The following is a 26965-nucleotide window of genomic DNA, read 5'->3' as shown; positions in this document are numbered from 1 at the left end:
GGGGCAGGGCATAGCCCAACAAAAGGCAGCAGAAACCTCTGCAGACTTAAAAGTCCCTGTCTGACAGCTATGAAGAGAGTAGTGGTTCTCCCAGCACAGAGTATAAGATCTGAGAACGGACAGACGGCCACCTCAAGTGGATCCGTGACCCCCGAGTAGCCTAACTGGGAGGCACCCTATAGTACGGGCATACTGACACCTCACGTGGCCAGGTACCCCTCTGAGACGAAGCTTCCAGAGGAACAATCAGGCAGCAACATTTGCTGTTCAGCAATATTAGATGTTCTGTAGCCTCCACTGCTGATACCCAGGCAAACAGGGTCTGGAGTGGACCTCCAGCAAACTCCAACAGACCTGCAGCTGAGGGTCCTGACTGTTAGAAGGAAAACTAACAAACAGAAAAGACATCCACACCAAAACCCCATCTGTATGTCACCATCATAAAAGACCAAAGGTAGATAAAGCCACAAAGATGGGGAAAAAAACAGAGTAGAAAAGCTGAAAATTCTAAAAATCAGAGTGCCTCTCCCGCTCCAAAGCAATGTAGCTCCTCGCCAGCAATGAAATAAAGCTGGACAGAGAATGACTTTGACGAGTTGAGAAAAAGGCTTCAGACCATCAAACTTCTCCGGGCTAAAGGAGGAAGTTCGAACCCATCGCAAAGAAGCTAAAAACCTTGAAAAAAGAATAGACGAAAGGCTAACTAGAATAACCAGTGCAGAGAAGTCCTTAAATGACCTGATGGAGCTGAAAACCATGGAACGAGAACTACGTGATGAATGCACAAGCTTCAGTAGCCGATTCAATCAACTGGAAGAAAGGGTATCAGCGATTGAAGATTGAATGAATGAAATGAAGCGAGAAGAGAAGTTTAGAGAAAAAAAGTGTAAAAAGAAATGAACAAAGTCTCCAAGAAATATGGGAGTATGTGAAAAGACCGAATCTACCTCTGATTGGTGTATCTGAAAGTGATGGGGAGAATGGAACCAAGTTGGAAAACACTCTTCAGGATATTATCCAGGAGAACTTCCCCAACCTAGCAAGGCAGGCCAACATTCTAATTCAGGAAATACAGAGAATGCCACAAAGATACTCCTCGAGAAGAGTAACTCCAAGACACATAATTGTCAGATTCACCAAAGTTGAAATGAAGGAAAAAACGTTAAGGGCAGCCAGAGAGAAAGGTCGGGTAACACACAAAGGGAAGCCCATCGGACTAACAGGTGGTCTCTCGGCAGAAACTCTACTAGCCAGAAGAGAGTGGGGGCTGATATTCAACATTCTTGAAGGAAAAAATTTGCATCCCAGAATTTCATATCCAGCCAAACCAAGCTTCATAAGGGAAGAAGAAATAAAATCCTATACAAAGAAATGCTGAAAGATTTTGTCACCACCAGGCCTGCCCTACAAGAGCTACTGAAGGAAGCACTAAACATGGAAAAGAACAACCGGTACCAGTCACTGCAAAAACATGCCAAAATGTAAAGGTCATCAATGCTAGGAAGAAGCTGCATCAACTAATGAACAAAATAACCGGCTAACATCATAATGACAGGATCAAATTCACACATAACAATATTAACCTTAAATGTAAATGGGCTAAATGCTCCAATTAAAAGACAGACTGGCAAACTGGATAAAGAGTCAAGACCCATCAGTCTGCTGTATTCAGGAAACTCAGCTCATGTGCAGAGACACACATAGGCTCAAAATAAAGGGATGGAGGAAGATCTACCAAGCAAATGGAAAACAAAAAAAAGGCAGGGCTTGCAATCCTAGTCTCTGATAAAACAGACTTTAAACCAACAAAGACCAAAAGAGACAAAGAAGGTCACTACATAATGGTAAAGGGATCAATTCAACAAGAAGAGCTAACTATCCTAAATATATATGTACCCAATACAGGAGCACCCAGATTCATAAAGCAACTGCTTAGAGACCTACAAAGAGACTTAGACTCCCACACAATAATAATGGGAGACTTTAACACCCCACTGTCAACATTACACAGATCAATGAGACAGAAAGTTAACAAGGATATCCAGGAATTGAACTCAGCTATGCACCAAGCAGACCTAACAGACATCTACAGAACTCTCCACCCCAAATCAACAGAATAGACATTCTTCTCAGCACATCATCACACTATTTTCAAAACTGACCACATAGTTGGAAGTAAAGCGCTCCTCAGCAAATGTAAAAGAATAGAAATTTTAACAAACTGTCAGACCACAGTGCAATCAAACCAGAACTCAGGACTCAGAAACTCACCAAAATCGCTCAACTACATGGAAACTGAACAAATTGCTGCTGAATGACTATTGGGTACATATTGAAATGAAGGCAGAAATAAAGATGTTCTTTGAAACCAAAGAAAACAAAGTTACAATGTACCAGAATCTCTGGGACACATTTAAAGCAGTGTGTAGAGGGAAATTTATAGCACTAAATACCCACAAGAGAAAGCAGGAAAGTTCTAAAATTTACACCATAACAGTACAATTAAAAGAAATAGAGAAGCAAGTGCAAACACATTTAAAAGCTAGCAGAAGGCAAGAAATAACTAAGATCAGAGGAGAACTGAAGGAGATAGAGACACAAAAAAACACTTCAAAAAAATCAATAAATCCAGGAGCTGGTTTTTTTTAAAAGATCAACAAAATTGACAGACCACTAGCAAGACTAATAAAGAAGAAAAAAGAGAAAAATCAAATAGACACCATAAAAAGTGATAAAGGGGATATCACCACTGATCTCACAGAAATACAAACTACCATCAGATAATACTATAAACACCTCTACACAAATAAACTATAAAATCTAGAAGAAATGGATAAATTCCTGGACACATACACCCTCCCAAGACTGAACCAGGAAGAAGTTGAATCCCTGAATAGACTAATAACAGGCTCTGAAATTGAGGCAATAATTAATAGGCTACCAACCAAAAAAATTCCAGGACCACATGGATTCACAGCCGAATTCTACCAGAGGTATAAGGAGGAGCTGGTACCATTACTTCTGAAATTATTCCAATTGACAGAAAAAGAGGAAACCCTCCCTAACTCATTTTATGAGGCCAACATCATCCTGATACCAAAGCCTGGCAGAGAAACAACAAAAAAAAAGAGGATTTTAGACAATATCCCTGATGAACATCAATGCAAAAATCCTCAAAAAAATAGTGGCAAACCAAATCCAGCAGCACATCAAAAAGCTTATCCACCATGATCAAGTGGGCTTCATCCCTGGGATACAAGGCTAGTTCAACATATGCAAATCAATAAACCTAATCCAGCTTATAAAAAGAACCAAAGACAAAAACCACATGATTATCTCAATACATGCAGAAAAGGCCTTTGAAAATTTCAACAGTCCTTCATGATAAAAACTATCAATAAATTAGGTATTGATGGGACGTATCTCAAAATAATACGAGCTATCTATGACAAACTCACAGCCAATAGCATACTGAATAGGCAAAAACTGGAAGCATTGCTTTTGAAAACTAGCACAAGATAGGGATGCCCTCTCTCACCACTCTTTTTCAACATAGTGTTGGAAGTTCTGGCCAGGGCAATCAGGCAGGAGAAAGAAATAAAATATTTGATTAGAAAAAGAGGAAGTCAAATTGTCCCTATTTGTAGATGACATGATTGTATATTTAGAAAACCCCTACATTTCAGCCCAAAATCTCCTTAAGCTGCTAAGCAACTTTAGCAAGGTCTCAGGATAGAAAATCAATGTGCAAAAATCACAAGCCTTCTTATATACCAATAACAGACAAACAGAGAACCAAATCATGAGTGAATTCCCATTCATGATTGCTTCAAAGAGAATAACATACCTAGGAATCCAACTTACAAGGGATGTGAAGGACCTCTTCAAGGGGAACTACAAACCACTGCTCAACAAAATAAAAGACACAAACAAATGGAAGAACATTCCATGCTCATGGATAGGAAGAATCAATATCATGAAAATGACCATACTGCCCAAGGTAATTTACAGATTCAATGCCATCCCCATCAAGCTAACAATGACTTCTTTCACAAAATTGGAAAAAAAACTACCTTAAAGCTCATATGGAACCAAAAAAGAGCCTGCATTGCCAACACAATACTAAGCCAAAAGAACAAAGCTGGAGGCATCATGCTACGTGACTTCAAACTATACTACAAGGCTACAGTAACCAAAACAGCATGGTACTGGTCCCAAAACAGAGATATAGACCAATGGAACAGAACAGAGTCCTCAGAAATAATACCACACATCTACAGCCATCTGATCTTTGACAAACCTGAGAAAACAAGAAATGGGGAAAGGATCCCTGTTTAATAAATGGTGCTGGGAAAATTGGCTAGCCATAAGTAGAAAGCTGAAACTGGATCCCTTCCTTACACCTTATACAAAAATTAATTCAAGATGGATAAGAGACTTAAATGTTAGACCTAAAACCATAAAAACGCTAGAAGAAAACCTAGCTAATACCATTCAGGACATAGGCATGGCAAAGACTTCATGTCTAAAACACCAAAAGCAACGGCAACAGAAGCCAAAATTGACAAATGGGATTTAATTAAACTAAAGAGCTTCTGCACCGCAAAAGAAACTACCATCAGAGTGAACAGGCAACCTACAGAATGGGAGAAAAGTTTTGCAACCTACTCATCTGACAAAGGGCTTATATCCAGAATCTATAAAGAATGGAAATAAATTTACCAGCAAAAATCTACTCCATCAAAACGTGGGTGAAGGATATGAACAGACACTTCTCAAAAGAAGACGTTTATGCAGCCAACAGACACATGAAAAAATGCTCATCATCACTGGCCATCAGAGAAATGCAAATCAAAACCACAATGAGATACCATCTCACACCAGTTGGAACGGCGATCATTAAAAAGTCAGGAAGCAACAGGTGCTGGAGAGGATGTGGAGAAACAGGAACCCTTTTACACTGTTGGTGGGACTGTAAACTACTTCAACCATTGTAGAAGACAGTGTGGCAATTCCTCAAGGATCTAGAACTAGAAATACCATTTGACCCAGCCATCCCATTACTGGGTATATACCCAGATGATTATAAATCATGCTGCTATAAAGACACATGCACATGTATGTTTATTGTGGCACTATTCACAGTAGCAAAGATCAACCCAAATGTCCATCAATGATAGATTGGATTAAGAAAATGTGGCACATATATACCATGGAATACTACGCAGCCATAAAAACGGATGAGTTCATTTCTTTTGTAGGGACATGGATGCAGCTGGAAACCATCATTCTCAGCAAGCTATCGCAAAGACAAAAATCCAAACACCGCATGTCCTCACTCATAGGTAGGAATTGAACAATGAGAACACTTGGACACAGGAAGGGGAACATCACACACTGGGGCCTGTCATGGGGTGGGGAAGGGCGGAGGGATAGCATTAGGAGATATACCTAATGTAAATGATGAATTAATGGGTGCAGCATACCAACATGGCACATGTATACCTATGTAACAAACCTGCACATTGTGCACATGTATGCTAGAACTTAAAGTATAAAAAAAAAGAATTAAAGAAATGTATGAGAATAACATCTCATCAAGTAGTATATCAGTAAAAAGATATAAAAAGAAATCAAATAGAAATTCTGAAGTTGAAAAATATAAGAACTGAAATTAAAATAAACCAAAGAAGTTCAACAGCAGATATAAGCAGGCAGAAGAAAGAATTCATGAACTGAAAGGTAGGTCAATTGTGATTACCCAGTCTAAGGAACAGAAAGATAACAGAATGAAAAAAATTTACAAAACTCCAGAGACCCGTGAACATCATCAAGCATATCGAAATATGCATAATGGAAGTCTGAGAAAAAGTAGAGAGTGAAAGAGGCAGTAAGAATATTTGAAAAAATAATAGCTGAAAACTTCCAAAAATTGATGAACATTAATATATACATCCAAGAATCTCAATGAATTGCAAGTAAGATAAACTCAAAGAGAAGCACACCAAGACATAATAATTAAACTGTCAAAAGACAAACATAAAGAGAGAATCTTGAATGCAGAAAGAGAAAAATGACTGACGTATACAAAAGATCCTCAGTAAGATTAACAACTGATTTCTCACCCAATACTATGGATGATAATGGGATCCCTACCATATTCAAAATGCTGAAAGAAAAAACATGTGAAACAAACGTTTTATAGCCAGCAAAACTTACAAATGAAAGAGAAATAAAAAAACATGTCCAGATAAACAAGAACTGATAAAAAATTTTTACTAGATATGCCTGACAAGAAATACTAAAAAGAGACTTTTAGGCTGAAATGAAACAACACTAACTGTAATTTGAAGACGATGAAAAAATAAAGATGACTGGTAAAGGTAACTGCATGAGGAAATATAAAAGATGAAAGAAGTATGTTTTTTGTTTGTACCTCTGTGTTTCATCCTACCTGATTTAAAATACAAATGCATAAAATAATAATTATAAATCTGCATTGATGAGAAAATAATGCATAAACAAAATATGGGTATGATAAAATCATAGAGGATGGGGAAGAGAATAGAAATATATGGAATCAACAATTTTGTATACTATTGAAATTAAATAGAAATGAAACTGAACTAGACTGTAATAATTTAATTGTACTCACCAGAGTGACCCAGAATAAAATAACTCAGAATAAATAATAAATAAAATGACAAGGCTTTAAAAAGTTATACTAGGGGCCAGGCATGGTGGCTAATGCCTGTAATCCCAACACTTTGGGAGGCCGAGGCGGACGGATCACTTGAGGCCAGGAGTTCGAGACCAGCCTGGCCAACATGGTAAAACCCCATCTCTACTAAAAAAAATACAAAAATTAGCCGGGCATGGTGGCACTGCAATCGCAGCTACTCAGAAGGCTGAGGCAGGAGAATCGCTTGAACCGAGGAGGCGGAGGTAGCAGCGAGCCAAGATCGTGCCACTGTACTCCAGCCTGGGCGAGGTATACTAGAAAACATCTATTTAATACAAAAAAAAAGCAGTGATGGAAGAATAGATAAAATGAAAAATAAGACACAGAAATTCAAAGCAAAATAGTAGTAAATACCAATTTGTAAATTACCAAAATTAATTGTACCTGGATTAAACACCCTAATTAGAAGGCAATATTGGTAGAATGGAATTTTTAAAAAGATACAACTATATGTGATCTACAGAAAACGCAATTTAGATAAAAGATATAAATAGGTTGGAAGTAACAGGATGAGAAATGATACTAGACATACAGTACTCAAAAGAGAGCTGTTTTATTTTGTCTGATATTTATAACAGACAAAATAGACAAGACAAAAATTGTTAGTATAGATAATGAAGGGCATTGTATAATGATAAAACGGTCCATCAGGAAAATGTAGCAATTATGAAAATATATCACACTTAACTTTAAAGCCCCCAAATATAATACGTAAAACAAAAAATGATTAAATTGAAGGGAGAAATAGACAATTCCACAATAGTTCAAAATTTAAATTTAGTCACTGGTTAATTTAAGAAATTTGCAGAGCCTCAAAACATTGCCTCCAAAATATTTACTAATTGCTAGAAGTTTTAAAAATTATTTAATACTCCTCACAAGAAGTGGAGCTTAATTCTAGTCTCATTGAGTGTCAGCCAAAGTTAGTCACTGAATTTCAAATAATAGACTCTGAAAAGAGAGAAAAAAAACCTACCAAACTTTAAAGTGGAAAAAACCACCTTAACAAAAGTGATCAACATTAATATCACCAATAAGTTACGCTGACATCGTGCAACCCCTGATATTACGCAATGACAAAGACACATCACTTCTGTGGTACTCTTATAAAAAATCTGTAACTCCCCTTTAGTCATGAGAAAACCATCAAACGACTTGAAATCAAGAGACATTATAAAAAAAAACTAACGAATATTCCTTAATAGTGTCAAGGTCATAAAATACTTTAAAGCTTAAAAAGCTGTCACTAATTGGAGGAGACTAAGGCGACATGAAGAATAAATGAAATGTAGTACTGACTCAGGTCTTGAATCAAAAACAACAAAGGACATTAGTGCAAAAACTAGGAAAAGGTGAATAAGAACAATGTTGAAGTACTTACATTACCAGATTCTAAAATATAGTATGAAGCTACATTAGTCAAGACAGAATGCCATTATCATAAGTATAGAAAGATAGAGCATTAAAACAGAAAAGAGTACAGAAATAAAAACACATATATGGTTAATTAATTTTGTAAAAAGCACTAATAAAATTCAATGATTAAATGAAAGATTTTCCAAATGGTCCTGGAATAACTAAATATCTCTATTAAAAAACAAACTATGTTGTTATCCATATATCCTTTGACTGACCTACCCATTTATCTGGACACAAACCTCACACCATAAACAAAAATTAACTGAAAGTGAATCAAAACATAAACATGAAAGTTAAAGCCATAACATTCCTATAACACAAATAGAAGATTATCTTTGCACCTTTGGATTGTGAAACAAATCTTAAAATGCCAAAAAAAAACCACACTGGACTTCATCAAATTTAAAACATTTGCTCATTGAATTACCTGATTACAAAAATAAATAGGCAACACACAGACAAGGAGGAAACATTTACTCTCTCTTTCTCTCTATATATAAAATTTGTATGTATGTATGTACATATGCATATACATGTATCTGACAAGGAATGTGACATCAACAATATGAAAGAGGAGGCAGCTCTAGGCTCTCATCCCTCATAGAAACATAGAAAAAGTGGATACTTTTGGAACCAGTTTTTTCAGAATTCAGAAAATCAGTCAAAATTTACAATAACCAAATGAACTCTAAAGAAAGAAAAAAAAATCTTCAAAACAGTAGGAAGTAATGTGATGATTTTACTTACTCTTTTTCACCCTCTTCCTGGCACAATAGTAGCTTTAGTTCAGAAGCAAGGACAGCCTGCATTCCCAGTGTGGCACCCTTTCCCTGGTTCCAAAGTAAGAAGAGTAGAATTGTTTCATATGGTTGTTCATATGGTTGCTCTAACTTGTCCACTACGTGGATGACTGACGCAAGGCTTTCATCTTTGTTTTACCTAAGTAAAACTCAGGTCAGAAAAAGAACAAGCATTGCTTAAAAACACTAAAAGTCATACAATCCTCACATGTCTGAAGCAAAAGACTATAATAAAAACAAACCGTAGATTGCTAAGGCAAAAATCTGGGAAGAGCTTTTTTACTTCCTACACTATTAAGATGACAAATTTGTGAAGAATAATTATGAGTCTCTATTATCGGACACACATTGTATAAGTTATAATTTGTGACAACATAAAGGGTGGAGAATAGAGCTGTATAGGAGCAGAGATTTTGTATGTTATTGAGGTTATGTGTGCATCAAATCAACTAAATTGTTATAAATTTAGGATGTCACATATAATCCCCATATTAAACAAAAAGAAAATGTCTAAAAAATCTATATACAAAAATATAAGAAGAAAATCAGTTAATAACAAAAAGTCCACTATCAACATAAAAGAAAGCATTAAGGGAGGGAAAGAAGGACAAAAAATTTCTAAGACATACTTAAACAGAAAAATGGCAGAGGTAAATCTTTCCTTATCAGTCATTACTTTAAATATAAATGGAATTAACACTCCAATCAAAAGACATTGCTTGGAAGAATGAATTTTTAAAAATGTGATCCAACTATATACTGTCTACAAGGGATTCACTTTAGATATAAAAGACACAAATAGGTTGAAGCAAAAAAAAGGAAAAAGATTTTCCTTGCAAATCTACAGCCACTGTAACAATATCAAAGTAGGCATTAAATAAAAAAAAAAACACAAGAAATGTCAATGCTTATTAGTAAATGGATAATTCATCAGGGAGATATCAAAATTATAAAAATAAATATACTAACAACAGATACCCGAGATTTATGAAGCACAGTTTCACAGAATTGAAGGGAGCAATAGACAGTCACACAATAATAGTTGGAGACTTCAGTTGAAACATTCAAAAATGGATAGAGCATGTAGGAATAAGGTCAGTAGAAAATAGAGGATTTGAACAACACTACAAACAAACTAGACTTGACAGAGTTATAACACCTCACCCCACAACAGGAGAATACATAATCTTCTCAAGTGTACATAGAACATTCTCTAGGATAGAACACATTTTAGGCTACAAAACAATTCTCAATACATTTTGAAAGATTAAAATAATATAAAGTGTCTTTTCTAATTATAATGGAATGATGCTGTAAATAAATGACAGAAGAAAAATTGAAAAGCCAGTGTGTTATATATTCAAGATACTGTGTCTTTTGCTCTATGTAATTATACCTCAATAAAATTTTATATATATATATAAAATTTGCTATGTTGGTACTATGAAATCATCAACTTAGAAACCCTCTTGCTTGTGTAACATAATGAAGATTAATATCAACTTCTATGAAATGAGCTCTCTGTCACCTGAATCAACAGAACATATGTACCCCTCTAACCCTTTAAATAACATTTATCACATTATTTTTACCTTGTTATACAGGGTTTTATATCCATCTTTTGCCTCTGCTATTGCTTTAAAGGCAACTTTTGTCTCTGCTATTGATTTGAAGGCCACAAAAGAACATATAAAAGACCATGTTTTATTCATCTTGGTTTCCCAGCATGGCACCCAGGAAAACATCTTGCACATTTTGTCGGAGGATCCTGGGTTATTATTTCATAAATAAATGAATGATTAAATAAACAAGTACTAATCAAAGTAACCATAGCAGAAACCCTGATTTATGAGAAGCGCTAACGTCGCTTCCTTTGGCAGTTATCTAGATGTCTTTAAAAATGAACCTAAATCTTTTGTGGTATGAACACTCAACAAGAGAGTGAAGGATGCATGTGGAAAATTTGTGAAGGAGAGAAAACATGGAGTCTTTACATTTTCAAAAGTCCTGAATATAGTTCATACAGTTAAAAGTAAACCCAGGGCTAAGCACAGTTGCTCACACCTGTAATACCAACACTTTGGGAGGCTGAGGCAGGTGGATTGCCTTGAGCTCGAGTTTGAGACCAGCCTGGGCAACATGGTGAAACCTCATCTTCATAAAATATCAAAAATTAGCTGTGCATGGTAGCTTGTGCCTGTACTCCCAGCTACTCAGGAGGTTGAGGTGGGAGGATTGCTTGATCTTGGGAGGTCGAGGCTGCCGTGAGCCATGATCGCCCACTGCACTTCAACCTGGGTGACAGAGCAGGACACTGTTTAAAAAAAAAAAAAATCCATACTTAGAATTAATTAGTTCAGTGAAATAGCCAATTTACAGATGGCAAACTTTTTTCTATCTTTAAAGAAAATATTTTGTCCAAACGATAGACAATGTAGACATTTCACACTTCATTCACTTGTTTGAGTCTATTTAGATACAGACTAAAATAGAGAAACAGTATGATCATTTTACACCTATACTTACTTAGCCCTTATTCTTGTGTTTTTTTAAAACTGACTCTTAAAATCTTGTCCATTCCCACACATTAACTCTGAATTTTGCAGATAGCTCACAATCCGGGAGGCCTTTGATTACTACGTAGTCAGTTTCCTTACAAAAGTAATCAGCTACAAAGTTAATTCCCACTCACAATGCACTTTAATATTCATTTATAAAATTATTAACATAAAATTTGTTTGAATTACTCCTATAATCTTCTGGCCAGAATTCTTTGCTCTATTCTCTGACATTTTTGTCATATCACTTCAGAATATACAGTGGAATTCTGAAGCTATGCAGGCTTGAATGTTCATTTTGACTTCATCTAGCTCACTTTCATATCCTCAATCTGTAAGAGTCAGAACTAGGGTCAAATCTTGCTCTGAGTGGCACATTGTGGGATATCCCCAAATTATTATGAGACAATATAAAGCCTAAGGGCCAGGGATGTAAGAATGGTCATGGCTGTCTTCCTTTCTCCTTTAGGATGTATGCTCTAAGGCAGTAGTGATTTTGTCTAGATAGTTCACTCTTCTATCTCCCAGTCCCAACCATCGTCAATGGGAATATAATGCACGGTTCAGGACTTAGGGTCTTGTGAGAGAACAGGAACTAGGAAGCAATAATATTTATCTATGTTATTGTTATCATTGTCTAAGAAAGGAAGATTTTTGTTTGATCTACTATGTCCCAAACACTTGAAACAATGGCAGGAATAGAGTTAACCTCCTTCTGAGTGTCAGAATGTGGGATAACACCAAAATCATCATAAGACAACATAAGGCCTATGTCTGGCTTAAATGTCAGGGGTGGGTAGTGGGTATATGCCTCCCATTAACAAGAAAACAAGCTCTGTGAGAACTGAGATTTTTGTCATTTTAATTGAAACCTCAGGGCCTCAGTTAGGCCACGCCTCTCTGAGTATCAGGAGTGGTAAAGTGCCTGGAACAGTAACTAGCATTCTAAGGTCAGTCCTAATAGTTGTGTTGTTGCAATCTGTTTTCCAATTGCAGAAACATAGATCCTTACAACAAAACACAAAATAAACTCCACATGGTTTAAAGTTCATCATTTATGGGGAAATTTTTTAAAAAACACATAAAAATCAATACTACTATCAGTTATGATGATATTTGCAGTAAAAACATAAAACATGGGCAAGCATCACACCAAATTAATTACAGTGTCTGCCTATTCAAAGAATGGAAGTGGTATGGTACTGGGAAAGAGATTTATTATCTGTAATCTTCTGACTGTTTAATAAAATGTATATCTCTATCTATATTAAATAGGCCAAAATGTTGACACTTATTAATTTTGGGTGGAGGTGAGTAAATGTTTGTCATATCTTTCATACTTTCCTATATTTTGATTTAATTTTGATAAATTAAATACAAAGATAATTGAAAATACCATTATAGCTGATTATTTTATTACAATGTTTTCAGAATTAGATCTAGGTGACATAAAATATACAAAATCATAAAGCATCTGAATAGTACAGTCAACAAACAACAACCAGTACAATCAGAAATAATAGAGACAACTTTTAACTTTGTATGTCACAGAGAATGTGTATATCTTTTTAATAAAAAGCCTGAATAAACCAATAACTATCAAAGAAATCACAAAGCTGATTTAAAAATCTACCATCAAAAGTGTCATCAGAATTAGACTGTTTTACACTTTGTCCTAGTTAACTTTTAACGAACAAATAATTCTAATGCTATTTAAATTATTTCAGACCACAAGAAAAAAAATTGAAAACTCACATATTCATATTTTTTAAAGCTAGCACAACTTCAATAACAAAACTTGATAAACATAGCATCAGAAGGACAAAATACAATTTTACTTTGGAATGAAAATGTAATAATTCTAAATTAAGTACTGGTAAATAAAACCCAGTAATGTAGCAAATCATTATTTAACCATGACCAAGAAGGATTTGTTCCAGAAATACAAGTTTGGTTCCACATCAAATACCTACCATTCTAATTCATCACATCAACAAATTAAAGAGAAAAAAAAAATCATACAATTTTATCAACAGATGCTGAAAAGACATTTTATAAAATTCAGGAACCACTTCTAGCAATAACACTATAAAACAGGAATAGCAGAAACTCTTAAACATGTTAATGACTATCTACTAATAACCAAAAGCAAATGTCACACTAATAGGGAATACTATACCCTATTAATATTTTGCATTCTTATTTGCATGAAAATTAAGAACAAGACAGTCATATCTGCCATCATCACTATTCAACATTGGTTTGAAAATTCGAGCTAATGTAACAGTAATCAGTATAAACATTAAGAGGAAATAAAATGATATATATTTTCAGGCGAAATAATTTCATATCTAGAAAACCCAAAACATTATATTCTTAAAAATCTACTGTAATTTCAATGATTAAATAAGCTCATTAGACAGAAGATAAAAATACAAAAATCTATAGGTTGTCTATATTGTCAAAAACAGAAAATTACAAATGAGAAGAAAAAAACCAATTCACAATGTCAAAATATGAAATAAAACTGTAAAAATACTTAGAAATAAATTCAATTAGCTATGATATACTTATGTAACGAATATTCCAATAACAAGACCAAAAGATTTCAATGATGTATGAAGACTCTTGAGTGCTAAGATTTAATATTATTAGAGAGCCCTCTAAAAAAAAATGCAGGATTTTAATACAATTATAATTGTGATGTCAGACATCATAATTAGAGTTTTATTAAAATTCTGCATTTCAGTTTTTCACATGAAAGAATGAATGTCTAGGACAGACTGTATAAAGAAAAAAACTACTGACATGGGACTTGCTTTATCGGATTCTAAAACTTATGATGAAGCCACTATAATTAAATCATGATATTGGCTCAGAAATTTGAAAATGGGTAATATTTTAAATAAATGTCACAATCAGGTATCCAATGTGAGAAAATGTTATAGCTGGATCCCCATCTTACACCATATACAAAAATAGATTTCAGATGGATCAAACATTTAAACATTAAAAATAATAAAGTTATTAGAAGAAAATGTAGATGAATATTTGTATGACTTTGGGTGGGGGGATCCATGTGGTAAAAAAAGAAAACCAAAATCTATAAAAGAGATAGTGGTCTACCTAAAATGTTTAAAAATTTTAAAGGAAAATACATCGTCAATAAAGTCAAGATGAAAAAATCATAACACATTAGAGCTACAAATGATTAATATGCACTATGTAGTAAGAATTTCTACAAATTTATAATGAAAAACATCAATAGATACATGAACAAAGGGTAAGATAAGAACAGGCAAATCAGAGAAAAATCCAAACAGAAACAAGGACAGCAACAACAAATCTCTTTGAACTCAGATAAAAGGCAATTAAAGTCACAAGCAATACAATGCAATTTTTAGCCTTTCATATTTTCAAGCATTAAAGAGTGCTGAAGAGGATGCTGAAATGGGCCCTTTCATTTTGGATAGTAATCTTGTAATATTTCTGAAACATATCCCTAGTATTTCTGGGACTCCAACCTATAGACATAAAAGCACCAGTATTATGTATTACAGCAGCGTTATTTTGAAAAAATAAAAAGGAAATAAAAGACGATAAATAACGAAATGACTGAATGCTTTTTTGGTACATCAACAAGTACTGTGTATTCAGCTGTTAGAGGAAGGGAGGGAGGGGGAGAGTGAGAGTGCAAGAGAGTAAGAGTGAGGGCCAGAGAGAGCCAGAGAGCAAGAAAGACTGAAGCTACTAATAAGGAGGTATCATCTACATGTGAAGTGAGAAAAGCATGTGGCTTGCCATTTTTACAGAAACTATTAGAACATACTTTCTGTATGAAGATAGGGAAAAGAGGTGGAAGGATGTACTTCGCATCCTCAACACTTGTTTTCTGAGAAGGAACAAGGTAAGGAAAGGAAGGGGTAAGGACCACGGGGTGTGGGTTTACACCATTAATTTTTCTTAATCTATTTTTGCATTGTTCCAAAGGTTGCAAACACTTTTTAATTTTCTATTAGCACCCAATTTAACTGTTAAGTTACAGAACAACGCAATATCAAAAGTAGCAAAGTACACTTGAGGCAAAATTGTGAAACTAGTCAAGGTAAGATTTGGAGGCACAATAAAATTTATCCACTTTCCCGAATTTCTGACACCTAAACTGTTCTCTGCGTTCACAACTACGAGAACACAAAATAATTTACATCTAACAGTTCCACAATTTCTGTAAAGAGCACAAAGAATTTAAGGAGTTTTCACCAAACCATAGACATAAATGTGAATATCATCATCAAACTTAATGAAGTAGACAGATGGCTTCGCCACCACTTGATGTATAAAAATGCCAGTTCTCTTGGACCCGTCATCTTTGGCATGCTCCACCTGCTTGCCCACGAGACTGTCGACCACCTCTCCAGGCTCCCGTTCTGCTGTAGGGAAATAGTAGTTGGAATCTGGAATAATGCGTAAGTCACCATCTTTGTAGTCATCAAGCAGCGTGTACATATAGAGAACAGGATCTTTCTCGTAGGTGATGTAAAACCAAGTATCCATCACAGGAGCTCGCGCCAGGACCATACCTTTCCATTCATCCTTGGTACCATGCTCACCTTCAAACACATGCCCCACTGCCTTGCCAATCAGGGAATCTGCCAGTCGTGAATCGATACGAGGAGTTGGCACTCTCTCAGGAAGGATCTCTAGCGCTAAAACTCTCTTATCGCGGTGCAGTTCTAGTCCATACACACTATCTTTGCCATCATATTTAATGATGTAAAGTGTGGGCTTCACGGAAACCTGCTCGAGCACAGTACCCTTCCACTGCTCCACGGGCTCGTTGCCTTCCTTCCAGCCGTGTTGAATGCGGCAGCCCACGATGTTCCTACGAGTGAGGAAAGTGGGCTTGCGCCGTTGCTTCCTGTGGGTGTGCCTTTTCTTCATCAGGTATGCGGACACGCCATCTACCCCCATCGGAGGCACGGTCGGAGGAGACATAGCTCAAGGATTAAGAGGGCTTGGGGAAAGCTGCTGCCCTGGTCGATTAAACTGACAAAAAGTTAACACTATGCAATATGATATTTTTATTATTTATTTATTTATTTATTTATTTTATTTTTTGCGATCTCAAAGACCTGGTCTGTGCTCCCTTCTCCAAGTGCAAGGCTCTCACCAAGGTTTTGGCAGAAACGCTGGAACTCTAACCGTGAGCACTGGGACAGCGTGTGCCTCTCCACAGTGCTTTCCTCTCTCGCCCTAGAAGGATTACTGCAGCAGTGGCGGCCGACGCTAGAGATGGCGGGCTCGCGAGTGCAGTTCGTGCCTTGCGCCCGCCCCAACCCCGACCCCAAGTCCCCGAATCGGCCACTTAGCTGTTGTCGATGCTGGTGCGGCTGCGGTACGGCGACAGAGGAGACGACGGGGAAGAAAGGCAAGGGGTAAGAGGGATGGCTGCAGCGGCAAAGGCGCAGGCAGTGGCACGTCTCTGGGGAGTCCGCGCGGCCTGGGCTTCGCAGCGCTAGTTGGCTTGGCTTCACTCTGGCGACCGGGTCTTTGCGGCCCAGGGAACCCGCCCCCTGTGAGCCCGCCTGAGCCTTGGCCCCGCCCCCAGACAGCCCGCCTTCCGCTGCGCGGGCGGCTGCCAGGCTGGTCAGAGCGCGTGCCCGTGTTCAGTTTGTACTGACACACGCGCCCTCTCTTTCATTTCCTCCTCCGCCCCTCGACCGTTTCCCTCAAACGCCAGCCAGACAGGCCGACTCCCCTCCTCCTCCTTTCTGGCCGTCTGCTGCCCGCCAGCCTCCTACACAGTGGCTCCATCTGCTTTCTGTCTTCCAGGAATTCCTCACTTAAAAAAAAAAAATGTAAAACACACGCACACCCAGAAAGAGCTTGTGCATACAAATTATTTTCTTTCAGTTTAAGACATTTAAGATGAGACTAAAAACCCTGTGTATAATTCACAGTCCACCATCTTAATCCAAAATCTCTTTTATATTTTCTACCTGATCATTTCTGGTGATTATTTTTAAAATTTTTTTTTGGCAGAATGTAAAGGTCATGTACTGACACTGTGGAGCTCTCATAAAGTTCAGTGAAATAAGAGACAAAACTGCCATTAATTTTACCATCCAGACTGCACCAAAATGTTAACAATACTATTTTCTCTCCTGTTAATAAACCTGTGCTTATTTTATAAAATTGGGAGCATATTTCATACTTTTATAACTTGTGTTTTTCATGTATGTAACGAACATTTTCCAAGGTTGTTAAATACTCTCAAAACATGATTTTTAATGGTAATATTAAATATTTGTAATATTCCTTTTGATAGTCCACTATTTATCCTACATGATCTATAACATAAGAATAAACAAAAGCATTTCACCTTCATAAATGGATTTATTGTCTAAACCATTTTTTAAGAGAATATTTAATGACATGGAGAGCTGCAGATGAGATGAGTGCATTGTTTGAAAAAGCAATATATTGAAACAATATTGTGGCCTTAATTTTGTAGAGAGAGAAAGAAAGGATTTTTTTGTGTATATATTTGCTGTTTTTTATAAAAGTGCTGCATGCTTATATCGAAAACCTGAAAGAGAAGAAAGTGTCCATAATTTCACTTACCTTAAGTCACAGAGCTGCTGTGAGGATTAAATAAGAATGTCTGTAAAACTTTTAACACTATATCCCACTTACAAGATGACATTAAAATCCAGAGGAGTCTAGGGTTCTCATTTTCATTCCTCTACTCTTCGCTGGTGAAAAGAGAAAGCGTCATATACTCATGAGTAAAAAAGGCAATTAATTCACCTGGAAACAAACAAAACTGGGGGAAAAAGCTGCAAGGTGTCAATACTGGTTGCCTGAACATTTCATTACCTTCCAGGTCAGTGACAGAGAGACCTAGTTCTCATTCTGTTTAATAGCTGGTCACACAGAATGTGTAAGGATCCCCCAATTCACCATGTTTCCCAAGCAAAGGACTTCAGAGATGGGATAATTTTTTAATGCCATATCACAAGAAAGTAATTCCAAGGAAGAAGGTAAACTACATGCATGAACAGTTATTTCCAAACACTTAGAATGATATCATGGTGTGTATATATTCACACATATACACAACCTACACATTCATACTCAAAGTCAGAAGGTGTGTGTAAATGTTTTGCAGTTATGTTCTACAAATAATGTCTTCCAAATAATTCCCCAGACCAAAATGCACCAAGCACTTTTTGCTTAGAAGACCAGTTGACACATGAAAGAAGAAGATGACCCACAGGGCACACAAATGCAGGGAAAACAGTTTCCTCAGGCCTTTGGTTACATCCTTCAAGGAAATTCTTGCTTACAACCCTACAAAGTGTCCTGAAGAGACAAAAAAAAAAAAAAAAAAAAAAAAAAAAAAAATTCTAATACCCTTTCTTCTCCAAAATCATGATTCTAATGTCCAGATCATTCACTAACATATAGATTTAAAAGGACTTATCATGCTGATATAATGTTTACTTTGTATGACTCCCACTGGACAACAAACTTATTCAAGAAGGGATTTTTATCTTGCATCCCAAATACCCTACACAGACTAGGTACTCAATAAACGTTTGTTAAATGAATAAATAATTGCTTTCAGCTGTCCTGCCCCAAGGCAAAGACATCTTCCCCAGTGAAATAAGTGGTCTTACACAAGCTTTTGAAGACTACAGTTCTGGCAACTGAGGCTCTCCCACAACAATTTTATCCATTTAAAACACCGAAATCACTGACCCTGTGCATACATGTGCCCATAAGTCTGAAAATGCTTAGGAGAAAACATTAAAGCAAGGGGGAGCAAGATTTCCTCGACCTACATGTGTAGATAACAATAAAACTTACCTCAAAGTGTAAGTGTGAGGATTAAATTAGGTAAGTACACACAAATCTCTTAGCACATGAACTGGCACATAGTAAGTACTCAGTTGTCTCCTAACTAGTCATTTCCTGAAACAAGTTATTTTGTCTTATTATATCTTGTTAAAAACCACCTGGCTCATACCCCACCTCTAAACCTTTCCTCTATTTTACATTCAAGCCCTCTTGGCCAGGGCTTGTGAATCAAGGAGGGCTATGGCATGATTTGTTCCTTATATCCAATTTCAGAACAGCATTTCAAATACTGGAAACTTCTGGAAGATTGACTTTTTAATAAATAAACGTTATTGAAAATTAATTTGGGATACTCAGTGTTAATTTATAATTGGAGGGGTGGTGGAGGGAGGTATAACTATTGTTATTTCCAGTATGCACAAAAGATTATAATGCATGCTATAAAAGAGATGCAACTGAAGTACTAGGGGACCCAAAGGAGGTAGTGATTTTTTATGGCTGGGGAGATCAGCAAAGACTACTTGGACGCTTAAAATAGCAACAAAAGAAGATATTCAGAGAGTGGCAGAGTAGTGAGGTCTTTTCAAAGAGCTCAAGGAAAGACCTGGAGAGTTAATTGTTATAGGATATGTGACAAACTAGTCAGGAGTTTGTGACAAGAGCACAGAGTTCATTGTGATAAGTAACAGGGGGTATAGCTTGTGATGTGGAACAAAGTTAGTCAAAAACCTCAAAGTTGAGAACTGATATTTCATCCACTGTTGGCAGAATTAACTGACATTCCAATTCCCCTAACAGTGTAGTGTTGGCATTACCAAGTAGAGAGCTGATCTTCCATGATTCATCTGACAGAAACAGGCAGTGTTTTTATTCCCCTGAAAGATAAATACTGGTGATGTTGAACAGAAAGCTGATCTATTACCTCCCTGGCAGAAGCAAATAGTACTCTGATTCTCCTGCCCGGATAGTGTCATCTAGGTCAAATGGTAAATTGCTCCATCACTTTCATCTGGTAGTGTGAGGTAGTGCTAGTAATTGTTATGATACACTCACAACCCATTTAAACCTGACAGCAATGAGACTGAATAAAGTAGAGAAAGTCAGGGCTAGTCAGCACTCTGGTTCCCTATATACCTAATGTCAGTGAAAACCAGTGAGTAGCTGAGCTTCCATTCCCATCCACAGTCAGTGAGACAGAACAAAGGGAAACATGATGGAACTAGATGGTACTCAACTTTCCCTAAACCCTTTGTGTCAATGGGGCCCAGAGTTCGGATAAGCCCCCACTCCCACTTTGAGCTCATAAGATGGTATGAGCCTGTAACTGATTTTCACCGTGAAGGTGTCAGCAAATTTGGGATGGGAGCTAAACTTCTGTACTGCCCATGTGCAATGAGGCACTGTGAGTTAGTGCTGCATTTTTCCAAAGGTTGTGTCAGGGGAACCTAACAGAAGAAGCTGAACATATATACAAAAGCAGCCCTTCAGCCACGAAACAATAGAGGGGTTCTCTAACAAATGAAAAGGTTACAGAGAACACAGAGTCTCATGATATAAAATTAAAAAGAGACTAGGATGCAATGAAAAAAATCATACAAGAAACAAGGGAAATCACAACTTAAAAGAGAGTGCTCAAAACTAAGATAAAAAATTGATGTTGGAAATATTTGAAATAGATTTTAAAGCAGCCATCATTAAAAAAAGATTCCGTAAACCCAGGCATTGATGAATGTCTTTAAGTATCAAGAGTATTCTGGGAAATATGACCTCACTAACTAAAGAAGATGCCAGTAACCAACCCTGGAAAGATGGTTTTGTGCGATCTCTCAGAGAATTCAAAATAGCTGTTTTAAAGAAGCTGAGTGAACTTCACTGAGAAGCATTTAAGAAATTTATAAGAGAAATATAAGAGATTGAAATAATAAAAAATCAAACAAATCATAGAGGTGAAAAATATAATGGATGGAATTACAAATGCATTATGGTATTACAACAGTAGATTTGATCAAGAAGAAGAAATAATCAGTGAGCTCAAATACAAACTATTTAAAAATATGCAATCAGAGGTGACAAAAGAAAAGAAGAATTAAAAACAATGAAAAATACTTATTAAACCTATGGGATAGCCTCATGAGACTAAATGTAAGAGCCGTTGGCCTTAAAGAAGGCATAGAGAAATTGAAAGGTGTAGAAAGACTATTCCAGCAAATAATAATAAAAAACATTCCAAATGTAGGGAAAGACACAAATATCCAGGTACAGGAAGATAAGAGGTCACCAAACAGATTCAACCTCCTACTGCTACTGTAAGGCATATTATAATCAAATACTTAAAAGACAAGGACAAAGATAACATTATAGAAACAGGGGGAGAAAAACAAATAACATATAAAGGACCTCTGATACATCTAGCTGCAGATTTCTCAACAAAACCTTTCAGGCCTGGAGGGAGTAGGATAACATATTCAAAGTGCTAGAGGAAAAAAACCTGCCAGCTAATAATACTGTACTCAGCAAAGCAATCCCTTAAAAAGCAAGGAGAGATAAAGACTTTCTCACACTAACAAAAGCTGAAGAAATTCATTGTCACCTGACCCATCCTACAAGATGTGCTGTAGTTCTTTAATCTTTAAAAAGGACACTGATATGCAGCAACAACAATAAAAAACATTTGAAGGTTAAAAAAACTCATTTATAAATGTAAGTACACAGACAAATTCAGATACTCTAATACTGTAATTACAGTGTATAAACCACTCATACCTGTAGAATGAAGAAAAAAAGACAAATCTATTAAAAACAACAGCAACTACAATTTGGTTAAAAATAGGCAATATAAGAAGATGTAAGGTGACATGAAAAAAGTAAAAATGAGGGGTGTTTGGATTTAAAGTTTAGAGTTTTTTAGTTTATTTATTTTTTTCTTTTTTGTGATCAAAATTAAGTTGTCATCAGTTTAAAATAATTTGTTATAAGATTTTTTGTAAGCCTAATGGTTACCATAAATCAAAAACCTGTAGTAGATACACAAAAAATAGAAAGCAAGGAATTAAAACATACTACCAAAGCAAGTCAACCACAAAGGGCAACAAGAAAGGAAGCAAGGAATTACAAAACAACCAGAAAACAAGTAACAAAACGGAAGTAGTAAGTCCACTAATAGCTTGGAATATAAATGGACTAAATTATCTAATTAAAAGACACAGAGTGATGAATAAATATAAAAAAACGTAACTATATGCTGCCTACAGGAAACTCCCTTCACCTATAATGATACACATAGACTGAAAGAGAAAGTATGGGAAAAGATATTTCATGCAGATGGAAACCAAAAATGATAGATGTTAAATCAAAAACAGTAAGAAAAGATAAAAAGGGCCACCATATATTGATAAAGCAGTCAATAGAGCAGGAGGATATGAAAACTGTAAACATACATGGCCCAACAATGGAACGCCTGGATACATAAAGCAAGCATTAGCGGTCCTAGAAGGAGAGAAAGAATGCAATACGATAATATTAGGGTGCCTCAATATACACTTTCAGCAATCAACAGATTTTACAGATAGAGAATCAATAAAGAGATGTTGAAGTCAAAGTACACTCTAGACCAAATTGTCCTAACAGATTTTTTAAAAAAATTTCACCCAGCAGCTGCAGAATACATATTCTTCTCAACAGCACAATAGAACATTCTCTGTGAGAAACTATATGTTGGGCCACAAAACAAGTGTAAATATTTTTTATTGAAATCATTTCAAGTATTTTTTTCCGACCATAATAAAATAAAACTATAAATAAATAGCAGGAGAAACATTGAAAACCTTATAAATACACAGAATTAAACAAAATGTTTCTAAACAACTGATGAGTCAATGAAGAAGTTTAAAGAGAAATTTAAAACTTCATTGCAAATGAAAATAGAAGCACAACATAGTGAATCATATGGATACAACAAAAGTGGCTCTAAAAGGGAAGTATATAATGCAAGGTCTGACGTGAAGACCCTGACCCAGCAATGGATGAGAGATGTACACTGACACAGATATTTTGCCTTTCAGTGTGGCTAAGGGGCTTCTGCTCCTGAAGCTGCAGCATCACCCCAATAAGCCCACGAAGTTCACATTTATTTAGTACAGATTGAATGGCAAAGGTCTCAAGTAAACACCACTAGAGGGTAATTAACATTGCCAACCCCCTGAGTAGAGAGCAATCATGCACCCATGTATAATCAAAGGTTGGTCTTAGGACTACATGAGTGAACAAGCTATTTAAATAAACTCCCCCACATGCCCTTGTTATTTGCTCTTTTGCTATCAACTCAAGGTAAAGAGGATTAGGCTGCTTTCAGCCACATTTTTTACTGAAGCTATACAAATCTCCAGCCTTTCAAGAAAGTTGGCTTCTCTTTTCTATAATTTCCTCTTACAATGTTTCCCACCACCCTGATTAAACTCCTACATCTACCCCTTTTCTGTTTTTTGCCTTAGGCTTTATTGATTGAAGAGTGCAGATGTGTGCAGCAACAGGTCTCTCAGGCATGGTGGTTACTGCTCTTATTCCAGCTTTGCATCCTAGAATTAGTGAATAACATAAGACAAACATGAGTATAATCAGCAACATTCTTTTCCAATCAAGAAGTGACCCCCCCCCCCCCCCAGGACAGGGGGTCTATCCTGGAGATGTTACCTTGCACACCCTTCCATATGGCTGTTTGTTGGATGTGTAGATCTATGGTGTGAAGGGGTTCTAAAATTTTAGTTTTAAGTTGCCTTACGTCTGCTATTAAATTGTCATTAAAGGTTCCCCAGAGGTGTTATTTCACCTCATCCCAACTATGTGTTGATTGATTCCATGGAAGAGAAGCGACACAGATATGTTTATGCTCCTAGTTGCAGTTTAATTGCTGTAGGAATGCTAGCACAACTTTTCGCTCCCCCACATATTCCAAGGCAGCCTTGAGGGCTTACAGACGTGCTGCAAGAGAGGTTCATTAGACATATTTCTGGCCAAATTATCTACAAAAGCAGCTGGTTGTACTGATTCAGTAATAGGTGCTACAGCCACACTAGCAGTTGCTAGGATGACTATGGCTGAGACTATAAAGGCTATAAGTATGCCTATGAATCTTTTGGGTCTGACCTCGGACAGGACACGTTCTAAGGTGGCAAGGGCAGAGGAACCTTGCCAATCACATGTGAAATTGACTGGTAGGAATGCCTCAGATTGTCTCCTCAATACCGTGACACTAGTAATATTTAAATTAGATATATTGTAATTAGTGATACATAAGGCGAACCAAGCCTGTCTCTGCACCCGGGTCACAAATGTGGAACTTGGAGGTGTAATAGAAATATTGGTTCCCATAAGGAAATCATATGGATGGGTAGTGCAAATCAGGCCCAGATCAGTGTTATTATGAATAAAGGTTATAGTATAGCTGTTATTGGAATTATAATATGTTCCATGCCAGGTGTCAAGGGAGGTGCTAAGATGTCCCAGGTGCTATAAAGTGTCTTGGGGTGGCATGGACTTTACTTGAGATCTGGGATATCCTATCCCCTAATCAGCCCAAATCACAGGGGAATGGGACAAGGCTGATACTGTTATTGATGCCATGATGGATGAGGATATCAGTATGGCTGCCCTGCAAATGGCTGTGGGGGCTCCAGTCTAAGATGTTATAATTGCCTAACTGGAGACTACGGGCCTCTTCCCCATAACAGACCTCCCAGCTAAAGTGGAATCCATTGCTTTCCCAGCTTTGTTCTTTAGCACGGGAAGGAATGTTTGGGAAAGTGGCGTTGATTGCATTGCCCGGTTTGAGGCTACCTGCAGGTAAGGCTGTTAATGCATTTCTTTTGCCATGATGTAGCCATAATTGTGTTTGGGCAGGTACACAGTAAGGGTTAGAACTTTTATAACTTACACACAGTGGGAGGATAGCAGAGTGATATATAGTGTTACCTGGCACCTTAGTCCAATGTGTGCCATTAATGAGGGACCCTACTGGGGGTAAATCTATCCCTCCTAGCCAAGCAGTTACATTATTAAAGGCTGGGAAGGGGGTGTCTGCCCAGGAGACAATGCAAAAGTAAGGCAGATCTAAGATATCATCCCAATAGAGTGTAGCAGGTACAGGCTGCAGACAGAGAGCACAAAAAGGATCAATACCCTATGCGAGTTTCTATGTACAACAGAGAGCATAGCAAGGAACAAATTATCTGGAGTAAATATTGTCTTCGTCCAGAGCAGGGTTCGTTCAGCCTCCTGAGTTGTCTTCTCCAGCATCCCCCAGGTAATATCCAGGGCTTATGTGGCCTAGGAAGCCACATCATCCAGGGTTTTGGGTCCTGTAGGGTTAGTTCCTTCATTTCTGGTATTGGGTTGGGTCCTAGCCAAGCAATGGTATGGCTTGATGTGTCATGCTGGAATCCAAAGAGGACCTGAGGGGGTGTGAACATGAGCATAGCTTCTTCCCCATGTTAACAATTCATTTGGAACACACCATATATTACTGTTTACATATTTACATAAAAGTGCAAGTTTTATGTCTTGAGAGGTTTTAGCAAAGTGCTTTTCTACAACTGGTTGAAATTTGTTATCTAAATTTTAAAATTAAGGATAATAAGCCTTGTGGTAGTAGTGTTGCAGGGTCCTTACTCATATTCCTCCCTTTTTTTTTTTTTTTTTGAGCATATTTTAAGAGTGGAATGGGCACATTTTACTATGGCCTGTCCTTGGGGTTATATGGGATGCCTGTGGAGTGTTGGACGTTCCACGTGTAAGAAAATTGTTGAAACTGTGAGCTGGCATAAGCTGGACCATTATCAGTTTTAATTTTTGTGGGCCACCCCGTAAATGCAAAAGTTAAAAGAAGATATTTAATGGCATATCGAGTGAACTCTCCAGAACAGCGTGTGCTGTTCAGTAAGTTTTGGTATCAACAGATACATGTACATATCTTAGTTTTCCAAATCAGGGATGTGTGTAACATCTATTTGCCATAACTGATTAAGTTCCAGTCCTCTAGCATTAACACCTGTTGAAGGAGGGAACGTGACTGTGAGCTGGCAATCTGGGCATTGTAGAATAATTTGTTTAGCTAGTCTCTGGGTGAGTTGAAATTGTTTAGATAAGTTTCTCCAATTTTGGTGGGAAAATTCATGCAATTGAGTGGCTTGGTCAAGCAGTGATGTCATAACCTGAAGCTCTGCTTGTTCATTACCATAAGCCAATGGGCCAGGCAGTGAGCTGTGGACTCGAATGTGTGTAATAAAAATAGGATGTATACATTGATCTAGCAATTGCTGAAGTCGGAGAAAAAGAGCACACAGGGTGGGATCCAGTGTGGACTTAATTATGGCTGTTTCAAGGTTCTGCAGTAAATAAACAGAGTAAGCCGAGTCACTAACACTATTGAGGGGCTGAGCGAAAAAAGTTTCCAAAGCCAATATTAAGGCCCCAACCTCAGCTCTCTGAGTGTTAGTGCCCTGTGGTCATCTGTCCTATTAACCCTGTAGTGAAGTGTTTGCTGGAAAAGAAAAATAATTGGATTGAATAGCCTGGGTTTATGCAATGTA

General features: G+C 37.0%; 1 protein-coding gene across 1 annotated transcript; it reads right to left on the bottom strand.

Annotated features, from left to right (window-relative positions):
• Positions 1-12912: 12912 nt before the first annotated feature.
• Positions 12913-17206, bottom strand: SPIN4 (spindlin family member 4). The gene has a single exon (XM_033201322.1). It carries the CDS (start codon positions 16512-16514, stop codon positions 15765-15767), a length of 750 nt encoding a protein of 249 aa, XP_033057213.1. The 5' UTR covers positions 16515-17206; the 3' UTR covers positions 12913-15764.
• Between the last annotated feature and the right edge of the window lie 9759 nt (positions 17207-26965).

The sequence above is a fragment of the Trachypithecus francoisi genome, unplaced genomic scaffold (genome assembly GCF_009764315.1).
Source record: "Trachypithecus francoisi isolate TF-2019V2 unplaced genomic scaffold, Tfra_2.0 Lachesis_group6, whole genome shotgun sequence".
Classification (NCBI taxonomy): Eukaryota; Metazoa; Chordata; class Mammalia; order Primates; family Cercopithecidae; genus Trachypithecus; species Trachypithecus francoisi.
Note: the sequence above shows the minus strand (reverse complement) of the source record. Positions and strands in the feature narration are given on the sequence as shown.

Bases quoted from the DNA above. Each gene is read 5' to 3' on its own strand.
- SPIN4 (XM_033201322.1), bottom strand. From the start codon at position 16,514: ATGTCTCCTCCGACCGTGCCTCCGATGGGGGTAGATGGCGTGTCCGCA.